At 44.2% G+C, this 18223-nt stretch overlaps 1 protein-coding gene across 1 annotated transcript in view; it reads right to left on the reverse strand.

The window, feature by feature from the left end:
- The window catches only part of IGFBP7 (insulin like growth factor binding protein 7), an 81016-nt gene extending 66454 nt beyond the window's left edge, over positions 1-14562 (reverse strand). Inside the window, exon 1 of the mRNA XM_018049499.1 lies at positions 13986-14562. Coding sequence (XP_017904988.1) covers positions 13986-14460 — 475 coding nt within the window. The 5' untranslated portion in view covers positions 14461-14562. The remainder of the gene's footprint in view (positions 1-13985) is intronic.

Consider the following 18223-nt stretch of genomic DNA (forward strand, 5'->3'; position numbering starts at 1 on the left):
TCCTTAAAGAACAAGGACAAAAGCTCGATGGACGTTTCCAGGGATTTGTTTATAGGAACATTATCCTGCCTTTTTGTTTGCAGAGATCTAAACACTGGTTTCAGATCTCACTTGAAGATAGTCTGGATTGGTTAAAGTGAGACATCACATGTCACAGTCAAGGCACTTATAAACTAACTCATACCAGGGTTTATGATGCTAATACCAATAAAAATTAAGATGAAACTGTATTTAATGAGACTTTACTATATGCCAGGTACCAGGGCTTTTAATGAATCTCACTTAAGCTCCCAATAACCCCAAGTGGCAAACGTTATTATTATATTTGTTTTGAAAGTAAGAAAACTGAATCGAGGAGGTTAGAGTCACACAGTTAAGTGGCAGAGAGGACTTTGACTCAGGTGGTCTGAGTCCCAAGTCCACACTCTTGATCACTCTGCTAAATTTCCTTACAAATAACCAGCCACGTTTTGGCTTCTGTGCGACCAGTACAGTCACAAGAGTTGAAGACAAGGGTCAGATCTGGGGTCAACCTTGAGTTAAACCCATGGTCACCAGGGGGTGTGCTTATCCCTCCCATACCCTGGACTGGACCTGAGATGGGTCACAGGGTTTGGGGCTGATGCATGGAATGGATTAGGCTCCTAAAACACTGAGAAAGCTTCCTCCCAAAGGAGTGTCACGAAAAGAAGGGACAGCCATCTTCTGCATGACGTGGGCTGAACTGGCTGCCTCTGGGGGTGGATGTCAAGTATTTGCTTATTGACCGTCTTCTGCGAGAAGCCAGGAGATGGCTCATGAGTCTGGGGCTGGAGTTGAGGGAGAAGACGGAGCAGAGCTCACCATTTATAAAGTTGCTCGCCAGGCTGTGTAGCTAAGAAAGGGTTGAGAGGTGGAGAAAGAAAACCCCCTTTCTTTGCACTCCATCAAACAGGAAAAAAGAGCAGCCTGTAACGACAGGCCAAGCAGACAGAGCAGGTGAAAAGAAAGAAGCCTCAGATGGGGCAGGACTGCAGGAGGCAGCTGCTAACTTGCCCACATCACGACTGAGTCCTGAACAGGCCCACCCCGGCCCTGACAGTTATCTTCTCATGAACCCCAGGCTCACTGGTGCAGCAAGAGCTAAGCTGGATCACTTTCTGCCTCCTGCTCTGAGACACACCTGAGCAGAGAGGGGCCTCCGGCTCCACAGTCCTGACCTGTCAAAACTCAGGCAACATTTTGATCTCTGTCCTGGCCGGGCCTCTCCAGCTGGGCTGAGCATCTCTAATAAGCGGCCTCACGGCAAGGATCTCTTGCTCCGACTCCTCTCACTCAGGGCTGCACTGCCACCCAAGCCCTTCATTCAGGATCACAGGCTCCACGGCTTCCTGAGGGGGGTTCTTTGGAAGCCAGGGCTGCAGCGTAATTGCTACAGCTGCTATTGAAATTCACTCTTGGATGTCTGTTCCCTGAGCAGAAAGTTCTGAAAGCTCCCACGGAGAAGAAGCGGGCTTTGCATCCTTCAGGCTTGGGCTGTTCCGACAGATTCCTAAAGCCTCATTTCTGTGTGGTCTCTTTCAAAACCTTCTGAAGGTGCCAGGAGATCTACTTCTTGATAAAAATTTTTCTCCCATGCTTGGGGTCAGGCCAGAAAATTGCTGAACAGATGTTAGATCTGAAGCTTTCTCAATTCAGCCACTTGACCGCCAGCCTGCTAATCTGCCCGGATGTAAATGAGATGTCTTTGAGCTTCTCCCACTCAGGGAAAAAGACAAGATTCCAAAAAAACTGGAGTCATCCCCTCCTCAAGAAAAACAACATGAAAGACCAGGGTGATTGGAGTCAGCTGCATTTATGCCTGTTAAGACTATTAAAGTGCTCTTTTTTTTTCCTTTCTCAGGAAATCACAATGGATTATACTTAATTGAGTCCTCAAACTCCTACATGGATTTTTCTTCTTTGGCAAGTTGTCACTTGACTGACAAAAAATACACTCCAGTCCCTAAAAATGCAAATTCCCTAAAGAGAGTATATGGACCTATGTATGATGAACTACTGCTCAGATGTGGAGTAAATATTATTATCCCAGCCAGGAATATTGATGGTTCTGTGCTGGAGGGGGAGGCCTCAGTCAGCACTCGGGGCTGAAACCTCAGATGAAAGTCCACACTTGAGTGTGTTGGCAGTTTTCTTGGGGATCTTCTCCTGTACCCTCCTCAGAGTTACCAGAAAGGCCTGGCCAATGACCAAACACCACACACAAACGGTATCTCCCAAGAGGTCCTGCTTGGGAGAATCTTCATGCCAGCTGCCCCTAGCATACTGGACCTTAAGAGCCTCTTGGTTGAGAAATCTCCCTGCTAGTCCAGTGGTTAAGAAAGAGCCTCCTGCTTGCAACTGAAGAGGCTTGCTCTTAGATTCCCAATCTGACCCTGGAAGGGCCAACTCTAGGCTGGGCACTCAGGGACCTGTACAAAGTCCCCTTGGAAACATCCATTCACAGAAGGCGTACCATCTTTTGCTGAATGTAACATATTTATTACAAGTTGCACCACACTACCACAAAAAGCCAGTTGAACCATGACATCAACTCTGTTATCATACAGAATTTCTCTTTTATGCTATTGAAAAAGCTCTTTCACAGCAGTTTAGACAAGAATGTATCTCATATCTCTTTTGTTAACTCATCAAAAGGAAAAGAGAAGTAAGATAAATTCACTAAGGTCTTCCTAACACTTTTTCACACCCAGGAGTTTGACTTTTGTGAATCACTTTTAAGTTGTTAATTTTGAAATAATTTCAGGTTTACAGAAGAGAAGGACAATACATGCAGAAAGCCGATGCCACTGGTCTACATACCACACTGTGAATGGCAAGGCTGCAGAAGAATACCTAGATTTATGTCCTAGAACTGCTAGTTACTGGCTGTGTGACAGCTGACCTTCAGTTCCCTTATTTGGAAGCTGGGATAATAGCTCCCCTTACCTTCCAAGGCTGTTGTGTGGTTTCCGAGGAAACATCCACGGAAACCCTCAGTAAAGCATTACACAAACACCAGTTATCATTATCACACCCTACAAGGCACTCTGTAGAGTTTTGGCCCAAAGGAGTTTACAGATTAGTCAATAATGGTTCTTTACATTTTTTGATGCTGCACAGTATTACAGAATGCTGTCATGTCCATTCTATAATCTGACCTTTGTGATAATTCTGTGAAGTAGGGAGAATATACTGTGCCTTCCTTTATGCAATTTACATATAATAATATATCTTATATATACTAATTTAAGTATATATAGTTAATATATATCTTTATATATATATATACACACACACATATATATATATATATATAATGTTATTTGAGATTTTTGAGGGGGTTGCTTTTTCATAGTGGTAAACTCTACTCTGAACATGTCAGCTCTCCCTGCCTTGCCAACACCCTTCTGTAAGTAACTTCATAGCATCTGAATGGGGCTTTGTCAACCCTGGGTTACTAGGTCTGTTTTACCTGGTCTGAACCTTTCTTACTTTTCAAACTTTGCAACCTGGACCTGCTTTCAGACCCAGGCAATTTCATGCATGACTCCTCTCTCTGTAACCCATGGCTTGGTGGGGGCACTGAGAGGGGAGGGTCCTTGCTAGGCTTCAGCTATTTCTGATTAACCTCACCCAGCTTTCCTTTGCAGGATGGTTAAGTCAAACTCAACAAGTTAAATATTTAAAAAGCACTATTTAGAATAAGAAGAAATTCCTCGAGCCTTGGGAATCCATGTCCATTTATTCTGAGTTCCTTTATTTAATAAGTTATTTTTGGCTGCACTGGGTCTTTGTTGCTGCATGCGTGCTTTCTCGAGTTGCAGTGAGTGGGGGCTACTCTTTGTGGCAGTGCAAGGACTTCTCATTGCGGCGACTTCTCTTGTCGCAGAGCACAGGCTCTATCTAGGTGTGCAGGCTTCAGTAGTAGTGGCACACAGGCTTAGTTGTCCGTGGCATGCGGGATCTTGGCATCTGGACCAGGGATTGAAACTGTGTCCCCCCAGGTGGACTCCCAACCACTAGCCCACCAGGGGAGCCCAAGTTAGTGTTTTCAAAGGCATCAGATCATTTGCCATTGATCTAACTTGGGACAAAACAAAATTCCACTATTTTACACATTAATTTTAAGTCATAAATAAACACTACCTCCCTCCCTAATATCAACCTTTTTTTCTTTTTCCTGACCTCCTCACTTTCTCTCAGAGGTTTCATGGAGGTGATGGGATACTGGTGGGGTGGTGGTCTTAAATCAGCCTGAAAGAACCACACAGATCAGGCTTGGCAAAGTTTCCCTTGGGTATTTCTATAGTTTTTCCCATTCTCCTATGCCCCTCATAAAGAGTAAAGGACTCACTGGGAAAACTTTAAAATTTCCTAACATAACCAGGCTCATTCATTTACATATTCCTAAATCTTCTTCCAAAGTCTTCTTCCATCTCAAAGCTTTTTAACAGTGCCACTCCTGGATCTAAATTACAAAAAAAAGGTTACACTCATATGCTCCCTGGCGTAAAAGTTCTTTTGACAATATTTCAAGGTTCTCTTTTTTTCCCCCAAACAGTTGGCTAAAAACAAAATGTTATTTGTCTTACAGTTAAAAACACAGACGAGGTGAGATCATTTGTGGGGCAGCTTAAAGTAAAGGAAGCACCATAATCTTATCCACTGGGGGAGGAATTTAGAATGAGGGCAGGCTGGCTGGCCTTGGATTCTATTCAAGGGAGTTCTGTCACTAAACTACACAAAAGAGAGCCTTATAAGGCAGTTTCTTCTAGGAGGCAAATTTATGACAAACCCAGAGGGCAAGCTCTAGAGAAAGATGGGAGAGCATATTTAAGGGCATTATATAAGTGTCTTCCCAGCTCAATCAGTCCATCTCATACGTCTAGACTGTAAAACGTCTTAAAAGACCTTTTATAACCTTATAACATCATCTCCCAGACACTTCCCCTCCTCTCTTAGGTTATCTCTCAGTTTCATAAAAAAGAATCTTTGAAACAGAATTCTCCTGACTCCCACAAGAGCATGTTACAGTATTCAACAGTTTTTGCTGCAGGTTCTTACTTGTGTGTAATCTAAAAGCGCCTTGTGGCTATTTAATTCCAAGCCTGTTAATTTGTCTCCTGAAGAACTGTAGAACAGTAGGTTAGGCACCTTCCATTTAATAACTAATTCCTAAACCATGAAGAAACATTAACTTGTTCTTTGGATCACTTTCCTCTAAAAGAATCTTAAAGCAACATACGGAATGGGAGAAAATATTTGCAAGTGTTGCAACTAACAAGAGTTCAATTTCCAAAATAGACACACAGCTCATACAACTTAACAACAACAACAACAATGACTCAATCGAAAAATGAACAGAAGACCTAAACAGACATTTCTCCAAAGAATACATACAGATGGCCAAATAGGCACATGATGCTCAACAAGGCTATTAGAGAAATATAAATCAAAATGACAGTGAGGTACTACCTCACACCAGTCAGAATGGCCATCATCAAAAAGTCTACAGACAATAAGTGATGGAGAGTATGTGGAGAAAAGGGAACCCTCCTACACTGCTAGTGGAATATAAACTGTTAGAGACACCATGGAAAACATTATGGAAATTTCTTAAAAAATGAAAAATAGAGCTACCATATGATCTAGGAATCCCACTCTTGGGCAAACATCTAGAGAAAATCATAATTCAATAGATATGCGCACCTCAATATTCATTGCTGCACTGTTTACAATAGCTAAGACATGAGGAAACCTAAGAGTCCATTGACATATGGAAGGATAAAGGAGATGTAGTTCATGCTCAGTCACTCAGTCATGTCTGACTCTTTGTGACCCCATGGACTGCAGCCCGCTGGGCTCCTCAGTTCGTGGGATTTCCCAGGCAAGAATACTAGAGTGGGTTGCCATTTCCTCCTCCAGAGGATCTTCCCAATCCAGCAACTGAACCAGTTTCTCCTGTGTTGGCAGGTGGATTCTTTACCACTGAGCTACCTGCTGCTGCTGCTGCTGCTGCTGCTAAGACGCTGCAGTTGTGTCTGACTGTGCGACCCCATAGACGGCAGCCCATCAGGATCCCCTGTCCCTGGGATTCTCCAGGCAATAACACTGGAGTGGGTTGCCATTTCCTTCTCCAACGCATGAAAGTGAAAAGTGAAAGTGAAGTCACTCAGCCGTGTCCGACTTTTAGTGACCCCATGGACTGGAGCCTACCAGGCTCCTCCATCCATGGGATTTTCCAGGCAAGGGTACTGGAGACGGAGCTACCTAGGAAGCCTCAAAAGAAGACATGGTACATGTATACAGTTGAATACTACTTAGCCATAAAAAAGAACAAAATAATGCCATTTGCAGCAACATGGATGCAACTAGAGATTATCATATACATTAAATGAGAAACAGAAAAGACATATGGTATCACTTATATGTGAAATCTATAATAGGGCGCAAACTTATCTATGAAACAGAAATAGACTCAGTGACATAGAGAACCAACTTGTGGTTGTTGGGGAGGGGCAGTTATCAAGATGGAGTCCCTCTTTCAGGATGCTCCCAGTCTAGTGGGGAAGACAGACATTCAAAGAGCCCTTTTCAGGCAGTGGAAGGTGCTACACTAACTAGAAGAGCTCCTTCTTCTCCCAGGAGCTCGCTCCATTGCTGAAATCCTCACAAGGGCCCTCCGCGTGGCGTGGCCCACCCCCACCTAAAGCTGCTCATCCACCCCCAGCTTCCATCCTGTTCCCTGTGTACATTCTTCACAGTACTTACTATGTGAAGCCACCTGTTTACTTCCTTGCGTTTAAAGTTTTCGATAGATGCCATGAGAGGGGGATCTTGTCTCTCTTATTCAAGGCTGCTTACCCTGAGACTAGAAAGAGCACCTAAAAATTCATATATTCATTCACTCAACATATATTCAAAGCATTTACTAATGCTAGGCACTGATTTAGGCCCTCGAGGAGAGAACAGGGAGTGAAAATCCCCTTCCCTCATAGAGCTTGTTTTCAAGTTGAAAAATGACAACAATGGACATTCATTGAGTGCTTCCTATGGATCATCTTATTGAATCTTCACAACAGTTCTATGAAATAGGTATGATTAGAATTCTTATATTACAGGTGAGGAACCAAGGCCCAAAGAGGTCAAGGATCATGCTCAAAGCTAAGTAAGTGGCAGAGTTAAGATTTACACCAAAGAGTCTGGTTCTGGAGCTCAGCATCTTAACTATTCTGCTAGAATGCCTTGTGCTCACATACACGCAGTACATGTGCAATAAATACTAGCTAGAAAGCAGAGAAGCTGAATAGGTATTTTCCCCAAGAAGACATACAGAGGGCCAATAGGCACAATGAAAAGATGTTCAGCATCACTAATTGTTAGGGAAATGCACATCATAACCTCAATGAAATATCACCTCTTGCCTGTCAGAATGGCTATTATCAAAAAGACAAGAAATAACAAGGGTTGGTGAGGATGTGCAGAAAAGGGAACCTTTGTACACTGTTCGTGGGAATGTAAATTGGAAACTATGGAAAACCATATGGATAGTCCTCAAAAAATTAATAATAGAACTACCATATGATACAGTTATTCCACTTCTGGCTACTTACCCCAATAATACAAAAACACTAATTTGAAAAGATAGATGAGATGGTTAGATAGCATCACCAACTCAATGGACATGAATCTGAGCAAATTCTGGGGGATAGCAGAGAACAGAGGAGCCTGGAATACTGCAGTCCATGGAATTGCAAAGAGTCAGATATAACTGAACAACAAAGTCTGAAAAGATATATACACCTTAAGTTTATCATAGAATTATTTACAATGGTTTAATAGCCAAGATAGGGAAACAGTGTTAAGTGCCCAGAGACACATGAATGGATAAAGATGTGGTACACACACACACACATACACACACATATATGTACAATGGAATATTACTCAGCTGTAAAAAGATTAAATCTTATCATTGGTGACAACATGGAATGGATCTTGAGGGTACAGTGCTAAGTGAAATAAGTCAGAAGGAAAAAGACAAATACTGTATGATTTTACTTCTACGTGTAATTAAAAAAAAAACAACCCAAGACCCAAAATAAATGAACAAACCAGGCCAAACAAAAATAAACATGTAGCTATAGAGAACAGAGCAGTGAGGACCAGAGTGGGTGGGGTGGGGTAGACAGCAAAATGAGTAAAGGGGCTCAACTGTATGGAGACAGATGGAAACAAAAATTTTGGTGGTGAGCTCCCTGCTGGGTATATAAAGTAGAAATATAATGCTGTCTAATTGAAATGTATCTAATGTTATAAACCAATGTTGCTGCTGCTGCTGCTGCTAAGTCACTTCAGTCGTGTCCGACTCTGTGCGACCCCATAGACGGCAGCCCACCAGGCTCCCCTATCCCTGGGATTCTCCAGGCAGGGACACTGGAGTGGGTTGCCATTTCCTTCTCCAACACATGAAAGTGAAAAGGGAAAGCGAAGTTGCTCAGTCGTGTCCTACTCTTCGTGACCCCATGGACTGTAGCCTACCAGGCTCCTCCATCCATGGGATTTTCCAGGCAAGAGTACCGGAGTAGAGTTACCCCCCTAAAAAATAAAGTAACACTCTCCACCCGCCATGGAGTGTATAAACAGACTCAGAACATTTGAAAAAAAAAAAAAAAAAAAGATGCCTGGAAGCCTACAGAGAGCTGAAGAAGGATAAGAACATAATTATGAGGGGTGGGGAGGGGAAGGAAGAGACAAGGGTTTTCATAAAGACAGTGATACCAGCTGATCCTTGAAGGCTAAGAGTTTCAAGAGTGGAAAGACAGGTGAAGGTGTGACTGCAAACAACAGCTAAGAGCAAACGATTACTGTGGCTGGACCATAAAGGTGGTTGGAGAGAAGAGGCCAGAATCAAAATAGGAGAGTTATTGTGAAGTGCTAGGTAGTTTTAACTTGGTCCTAGAGGTACTAGCTGAGCTATTCAAAATCCTTCAAGATGATGCTTTTAAAGTGCTGCACTCAATATGTCAGCAAATTTAGAAAACTCAGCAATGGCCACAGGACTATAAAGGTCAGTTTTCATTCCAATCCCAAAGAAGGGCAATGCCAAAGAATGTTCAAGTGAAAGTGTTAGTCACTCAGTATAGTCTGACTCTGCGACCACATGGACTATAGTCTGCCAGGGCTCCTCTGTCCATGGAATTCTCTAGGCAAGAATATTGGAGTGGGAAGCCATTCCCTTCTCCAGGGGATCTTCTTGACCCAGGGATCGAACAGTAGTCTCCTGCATTGCAGGCAGATTCTTTACTGTCTGAGCCATTTGCTTATTTCACATGCTAGCAATGTTGTGCTCAAAATCCTTCAAGCTAGGCTTCAATAGTACATGAACTGAGAAATTCCAGATGTACAAGCTGGGTTTAGCAAAAGCAGAGGAACCAGAGATCAAATTGCCAACACTTGTTGGATCATGGAGAAAGCAAGAGAAGAACATCTACCTCTGTTTCATTAACTATGCTAAAGCCTTTGACTGTGTGGATCTCAACAAACTGGAAAATTCTTGGAGATGGGTGTACCATCTCCCATCTTACCTGTCTCCTGAGAAACCTGTATGCAGGTCAAAAAGTAACAGAGTTAGAACTGGGCATGGAACAACGGAACAACTTCAAAATTGGGAAAGGAGTATGACAAGGCTGTATATTGTCACCCTGCTTATTTAACTTATACGCAAAGTATTACTTATTTATTTGTAGTCACTCAGTTATGTCTGACTCTTTGCGATCCCGTGATCTGTAGCCACCAGGTTTCTCTGTCCATGGAATTTTCAGCCAAAAACACTGGAGTGGGTTGCCATTCCCTTCTCCAGGGGATCTTCCCAACCCAAGAATAAAACCTGGTTCTCCTGCATTACAGGCAGATTCTTTACTGTCTGCGCCACCAGGGAAGCCTATATGCAAAATACATCATCGGAAGTGCTGGGCTGGATGAATCACAAACTGCAATCTAGATTGCTGGGAGAAATATCAACAGCCTCAGTTATGTAGATGATACTACCCTAATGGCATAAAGTGAAGAGGAACCAAACGGTCTCTTGATGAGGTTGAACGAGGAGAGTAAAAAGGTGCCTTGAAACTCAACATTCATAAAATTCATGGCATAAGATCATGGCATTCAATCCTATCACTTCATGGCAAATAGATGGGGAAAAAGTGGAAGCAGTGACAGATTTTATTTTCTAGGGCTCCAAAATCACTGCAGATGGTGACTGCCAGCCATGAAACTAAAAGACACTTACTTCTTAGAAGGAAAGCTATGACAAACATAGATAGTGCATATAAAAGCAGAGACATCACTTTGTCAGCGAAGGTCTGTATAGTCAAAACTATGGTTTTTCCAGTAGTCATGTACAGATGTGAGAGTTGGACCATAAAGAAGGCTGTGTGCCAAAGAATTGATGCTTTCAAATTGTAGTGCTGGAGAAGACTCCTGAGAGTCTCTTAGACAGCAAAGAGATCAAATCAGTCAATCCTAAAGGAAATCAATCCTGAATATTCACTGGAAGGACTGATGGTGAAGCTGAAGCTCCAGTACTTTGGTCATCTGATTTGAAGAGCTGACTCATGGGAAAAAGACCCTGATGCTGGAAAAGATTGAAGGCAAAAGGAGAAGGAGGCAGCAGAGAATGAGATGATTGGATGGCATCACTGACTTAAGGGACATGAATCTGAGCAAACTCCAGGAGATGGTGAAGGACAGTGGAGTCTAGTGTGCTGAAGTCCATGGGGTCACAAAGAGTCGGAAACATGACTTAACGATGGAATAATAGCAAACAACAAAGGTACTAGCAAGAAAGTCTTTTAAGAATGAATTCTCATTCTACAAGTAAAAAATTTATTCTGAGGGAGAAGAGGGAATGAGACACAAGGACCAAGAGATTGCCAAGTAACTCAGATATAAAGGATTATGCACAAAAGGAGTAACCAAGACCCGGAATAAAGAGGCACAGTGTTCTTCCCTGTGAGATATTATTACACATCTTGGCATCTCTATTAACTTTTTAAAAAATTTTATTTTTATTTATTTGCTTGGCTGTGACAAGTCTTGGTTGTGGCATGTGGACTTTTATTTGCAGCAACCAGTCCATCCTAAAGGAGATCAGTCCTGGGTGTGCATTCGTAGGACTGATGTTGAAGCTGAAACTCCAATACTTTGGCCACCTGATGCAAAGAGCTGACTCATTTGATAAGACCCTGATGCTGGGAAAGATTGAGGGCAGGAAGAGAAGGGGATGAGAGAGGATGAGATGGTTGGATGGCATCACCGACTCAATGGATATGGGTTTGGGTGGACTCCGGGAGTTGGTGATGGACAGCGAGGCCTGATGTGCTACAGTTCATGGGGTCACAAACAGTCAGACACGACTGAGTGACTGAACTGAACTGAACTGGGATCTAGTTCCCTGACCAGGGATCGAACCCAGACCCTCTGCATTGGGAGCACAGAGTCTTAGCCACTGGACCACTAGGAAAGTCCCTCTATTAACTTTTAATTATACTGAATTTTCAAATCTTTTCTAGTTACTCATGACTTCAGGGACCTCAATAAGATCTAATGGCACTAAATTCATGATGACAGTCTTAGGTGAGATTACTAGGTCACTACCTTTTAGATCAGGGTTCTCCAGGGAAAGTGCTCTGGATGACAGGTTTGTAACTCATGGATACTTTGTTAATCAGCAAGACCAGACTTCTTTTGTGCATCTTCAACTGTACAGCATCTAGCAAGAGTGCTGACACCTGCCACATGGTCTCAGTAAATGCAGGTTAAGTGAGACAAACAGTGTTGCCCTCTCCATCTCAATACTTGAGGATGCATAACTGGAGTTTCTTCTGAGGGTAGAAGAAGAACCCTTTCTAGACTGGAAGAACCTAGAAATGCATTTCTATTCTTTGCAAAGTCTCAGTACTAAATGGCACAGAGGTTAAAGGCACTCTGATGGGTTTGCCTCTGTGATGTGTCAAAACACATTCAGGAATCAGGAGAAATAAATCAGATCTGGCTTTAGTCTCATTTATCTTTGCTGTGGAAACGTACTCTGGTGGACCTCACATTCTTTTCTGCTCTCCCTGGCTTTTTTCTATAAAATGGTCTCAGGCACCAGACTCTTTAACTCTAAATTTAGATTGGGTGGGGGGGGGGGGTGGTGGAGAACTAATTTATGACAAAGTTTCCAGTTTCAGAAGCTATTTCTCTTTAACATTTTCCCAAACATAAAGGAAAACTAGGTCTGTATCCTCATGACGTTTGCAGTCTGGAGAGATGCTGAGGATCTTGGTTTACATGACAATGAGCTTACATGCCTACTTCTCCATGACTATCAGTCTCAATATTTTATAACTGCACTGTGTGAGTGTTTAGAGATGTAAATAGCAACGAGAGAAGATGAATAAAACTAGCTACAGGCTAGAAGTGACCATAATGCTTAAATAATCTCCAAGCTAACCTTCTGCTCTGATAAGGCAAATTCCATTGATTTGGAGACTGTGGGGAAAAATTCCCCTTGGAATGTGTAAGAAAAATGTCAATATTTGGAATGAATTCTTCAACTATGCACATTTCTCTTTTCATGGTATGACTGATAAGTTAGATCCAAAGGAACAAATGACTGTTTCTGTTGGAATAGCATGTGGATTACTTTGCATTGTGGTTTTTCTAAGTTTAAGGTGATGATAATATAAATAGTTAATGGTAAGTTGGTTACACTATTTAAAGCTTTCAATCAGTGACAGATGACCTATTTGCCATTTGGACTTCTGGGAAAAACTCTAACAAAAGAATTGGTTGGGGAGCTTGGAGAAAGCCTGAGCTGTGTTAAAGGAGCAACTGCTTCTGTCATTTCAGGAGAACTTCCTCCTCTCTCCCTTTCTCTGCCTTGGCTGGGACCAGGAATGGGGCTGCCAAAGTTGGATTTCTAACTTTCCCCTGAAATTGCTTTCTATGGAAAATGTTATTTCAGACTTGAGAATTAAAAGCCCCCTCGTTTTATTTTGCAAGTCCAGACTCTCTATATTTTCCCCTTTCATTTATGGCAAGCTTGGACTTGTCTGGAATAAAATAAACGACCAAACATAACCTCAAAAGCATTTCTGCTGAAAAGTGCATCCTGGGGACAAATTATTCAAAAAAAAAAAAAGAAGAAGAAAGAAAGAAAGAAAAGAAGGAAGAAGAAGAAAAACAAAATGGTCATAAGGTTCACAATATATATGACATCTTTAAAGAGGTATTTTTTTTCTCCCCACAAATAACTAGCTAGTTTAAATTACTGTTTGAGAATCTGTAAAGTCCAGTAAGTGAATTATTTATTTCCCTTAACATTAAGAAACCATGAAATCTAATTTTTAAAATTCTTACAATCCAGTCCATCAAACACGAGACAACTTCTCTCTGAAAGTCCTTATTCTGTATTTGACTGTCAAACTCCTTTTCCCTATCTCTTGCCTTCATCTCTATCTAGACACTCAAGCCAAGAAAGAAAGAGGCGAAAATGTATTTCTGGGTTCCCCAAAGAGTGGGGGCAGCTTTCGTGAATCGATTTGCCAGTTGTTAGTATGAGCTGGGTGGGCTCTGGGGACGGGAGAGTCTATGGTATCGGGAAATCTTTTCTATAATTTGTTCGCTCCACGAGTCCTCACTTTCTTGGCACACGCACCGAACTCTCAAAATAAAATCACCAAAAAAAAAAAAAGAGAGAGAGAGAGAGACGAGGAGGCGTCGCCCATCCCTCCCTCCCGGCATCCCACTACCTCCAACTCCCCCAGCTCTTGTCTCCTGGGATGCCCACGGGAGGAGCCGCGGGAATCAGCCGGGCGCGCAGGCCGCAGACATCCTGCCGGCTCTGCGCCGGGAGGGGGCGCCCGGCTCTCTCAGCGGGGCGGGGCGGGATCCAAGGGGAAAGCGCCGGTGCCCACCTTGCTCGCAGGTGCCCTTGCTGACCTGGGTGATGGCCTTCTCCCCGCGGCTCTCGGCCCTGAGGCTGGCGGCGCGCAGCTGGCAGCCGCTGGAGTAGGTGACACCGTCGCTGCCGCACACGGGGTAGCGGCTCTTGCACACACACACGCCGCTCACAACCGGGCCGCCTGCTGCTGCCCCGGCTTTACCCTTCCGCCTCTTGCGGCTCTTCACGCACTCCATGCCCGGCGCGCAGTGCCCCCTGCCGGCGCCGCCGCCCCCGCACGGCTCGCCCTCGCCGCGGGCGCACACGGGGCAGCAGCCGCACGCGTCACGGGTCTCGCCCAGCTGGCAGCCCCGCGGGGGCAGGGGCGGGCAGGCGGCCGGCTCGCAGGGGCCGCAGGCGTCCGAAGAGGAGGAAGAGGAGAGGGGCAGGAGCAGGAGCAGCAGCCCGGCGGCGCCGAGGAGCAGGGCGGGCAGCGGCGGCCGCTCCATGGCGGGGCGCGGTGGCGGCGGCGGGAGCGCGAGTGAGCCGGACCCCGCGGGCCAGCGTTTTAAACCCGGCCGCGGGAACCACACCCCGGGGCGGCGAGAGCGGGGCCGCCTGGCCCGCGCCGCCCCGCCCGCAACGGCGGGGCTCGAGCGCGCCCCTGCTGGCGGGGCCGGGCGGGGCGGCGCGGGCCGGGGGATGCTCGGCCTCACGCCCTTGGCTTTGGGTTTTAGCTCCGAGCGCACCCCGCCGGGTCCTGCTCGGCCCCCTGCTCCCCAGGGCTGCGTGCACCCCATCCTTGGGGAATCGCCCTCAGTGAAAACAGCTCCCTCACACCCTTGTTCCTCGGCTCTCGTAGTCCGAGTATTTATACTTCATAACAACTTTGAGATGGTCTCCTGTGTAATCCATTATATTCTCGTGGGTCTGGGGGACCTGCGTATTGATCGTTCTGCGGTTTGCGAAGCTCTTTTAAGAACAATTCGTTTTCCAAACCCCACTTGGAGATTTTGTGTCTCGGTTGGCCACAGGCCCGGTGTGGTCTTGGGTGGCAAGCTTAAAGGACAAATCGTTGCCAACCGCTCCTCTTTCTGGACCCTCCTAACTGCCTGCTCCCTCTGTGCTTTCTCATGTCAAGTTTTATCTGTGAGTACTGGAACCCATGCGAGAGCTGGTTGTGTCCTCAGTTTATAATATGTGGTGCTGGACAGCCATCAAACCCCTCTGGAGGCCTGAGCACGACTTGGGGGGTGCGTGTGCGGCCACTGAGGCCGCTAGAGCGCCCCAATTTTCACCAGTCATTCTGTTGAGGTTTTTATTTTTATATAAACGACTGACGACTCCCCCTCAGTCTTCCTGAAAAGTGCTCTGGAAACTCAACTTCAAAGCTTTTTTCCGAGACAAAGGGTTCCATAAATCCCTCTTACTAAGCAGACTTTTAAGTTGTTTCCATGTTTATGAAAGCTCTGCCGTTTGTGTCATTCTACACAGTGCATTTGAATTCTTTGAATTCTTTTTTCTTAGCATAAATCCAAGGGTTAGGATTGCTCACTCAAAGTGTGCAGTTCACCATACCACCAGCAGTCTCTAGATGTCACTCTCACCAGAGTCTTCCTAGGATAATTATTGTACATTTTTTTTTTTGAAAATTAGTCACAAAATTCAGAGAATAAAATATCAAGGGCCCTCCTATCAGGAAAACTTAGCACTTATTCTCTGGCTTCTCCTTAGCATATTCTAGAAAAGTGGCACTTTTTTCTTTTAAAGGTCTATGTTGACAAGAAAATTGTTTATAAAACAATGAAAAGTCTTTAGAGCAGATTTTTCGTAAGTGTTCTTACCCAGTTATAGAGTTTACGCAACCCAGTCTACTGTCCCAGATTGAACCAGATGCAGACAGGGCACTCTGATACTGCCTACTCTATTTCAATTTTATGAATTCCCTGGTCAAGGTCCACTAAATTGACTTCATGACCCGCTGTGACTATTGTAGTTTTCAGATCTCCAGAACCTGAGACAAGGATTCCTGTGTAAGTCGTTTACCTGAGGTCAGGTCAGTTCAGTTCAGTTCAGTCGCTTAGTCATGTCCAACTCTTTGTGACCCCATGAATTGCAGCATGCCAGGCCTCCCTGTCCATCACCAACTCCTGGAGTTCACTCCAACTCACATCCATCGAGTCAGTGATGCCATCCAACCATCTCATCCTCTGTCGTCCCCTTCTCCTCCTGCTCCCAATCCCTCCCAGCATCAGAGTCTTTTCTAATGAGTCAACTCTTCGCATGAGGTGGCCAAAGTACTGGAGTTTCAGCTTTAGCATCATTCCTTCCAAAGAAATCCCAGGGCTGATCTCCTTCAGAATGGACTGGTTGGATCTCCTTGCAGTCCAAGGGACTCTCAAGAGTCTTCTCCAACACCACAGTTCAAAAGCATCAATTCTTCGGCGCTCAGCCTTCTTCACAGTCCAACTCTCACATCCATACAAGACCACAGGAAAAACCATAGCCTTGACTAGATGGACCTTAGTTGGCAAAGTAATGTCTCTGCTTTTGAATATACTGTCTAGATTGGTCAAAACTTTTCTTCCAAGGAGTAAGCATCTTTTAATTTCATGACTGCAGTCACCATCTGCAGTGATTTTGGAGCCCCCCAAAATAGAGTCTGACACTGTTTCCACTGTTTCCCCATCTATTTGCCATGAAGTGATGGGACCAGATGCCATGATCTTCGTTTTCTGAATGTTGAGCTTTAGGCCAACTTTTTCACTCTCCACTTTCATTTTCATCGAGAGGCTTTTTAGTTCCTCTTCGCTTTCTGCCAGGATGCATCAACTAAGGGGAGGGGCAGAGGCAGGAGGAGGTGAGCAGGAGGGAAGACAGCCAATAAGGTGGTTCTGGGCAGGGTGGGCTCAGTGACCAGATTCGTCTGCCCTCAGACTGTATAAAGTTTTGTGTAGGGAGGGTTTGGGGAGTGGGGACAGGAACTGACAGAAGCTGCACCACTAAGGGCTGTACCTCATAGGGTTTTCCACACCCTGAGTGGAGTCAGCAGTAAGAACGCAAACGCATGGCACTGTAGTGTCTCTTCGGTGGGGGGACCTCATTGCCCAGCAAGTGGAAGAGCAAGTGGGGTTTCTATCACTGAAGGGGGTGCCTCGGCTCTGTGTCATGACACCGATCTGGAGGACTTGAAAACAGAGAGATGTGGTTATTCAGAAGGAGGGGAAAAGGCAGGAACGGGGAGTCTTTACAAGGAAGCTTGACAACTCCTGCCTTCCAAGAAGGGAGATACTGTTTCCCATTCAGCTTCAGTTCTGGTGAGACAGAAAGCCTAGATATGTAGACGAGATATGTTCTCTGCAAATAGAAGAATTTTCCTTCTTCTTGTTTTATCTGGATGCCCTGTATCTCTTTTTCCTGCTTAAATGCCCTGGTTAGAACCTCTAGCATTACATTATATATATAATATATAATATTATATAATAGAAGTGGTGAGAGTAGGCATCCTTTTCTAGTTCCTGATCTCAGAGGGAAAGCTTTCAGTCTTTTGCCATTAAGTAAGATGTTAGCTGTGGGGTTTTCATAGATGTTCTTGTTACATTGAGGAAATTGCCTTCTATTTTCAATATGTGGAGTGCTTTTATCATGAAGGGGCATTGCATTTTGTCAAATGCCTTTTTTGCATCTATTGAAATGATCAATAAAGATGTATTATATTCTATGATATAATGTATTACATTAATTGATTTTTGAATGTTGAACCAAAATTGCCTTCCTGGAATAAATTTCACTTGGCCATGATATATAGCCCCCTTTTTTTTAAATGTTTCTAGATGGGATTTGCTAATATTTTGCTGAGGATTTTGCATCTGTTTTCATAGGAGATATTGGATTATAATTTTCTTTTTGTGTGATGTCTTTGGTTTTGATATCAGGATAATAGTGGTTTTTGTAGGATGAATCAGAAAGTATTTCTTTATCTTCTGCTTTTTTTTGGAAGTTTGTGAAGAATTGGTACAATTCTTTAAATGGTCAGTAAAATTCAATGAAAGACTTCCCAAAGAAAGGCAATGCCAAAGAATACTCAAACTAAAGCACAATTGCACTCATCTCACACGCTAGTAAAGTAGTGCTCAAAATTCTCCAAGCCAGGCGTCAGCAATATGTGAACTGTGAAATTCCAGATGTTCAAGCTGGTTTTAGAAAAGGCAGAGGAACCAGAGATCAAATTGCCAACATCCGCTGGATCATGGAAAAAGTGAGAGTTCCAGA

Source organism: Capra hircus, chromosome 6, assembly GCF_001704415.2.
Source record: "Capra hircus breed San Clemente chromosome 6, ASM170441v1, whole genome shotgun sequence".
In the NCBI taxonomy this organism is placed as follows: domain Eukaryota; kingdom Metazoa; phylum Chordata; class Mammalia; order Artiodactyla; family Bovidae; genus Capra; species Capra hircus.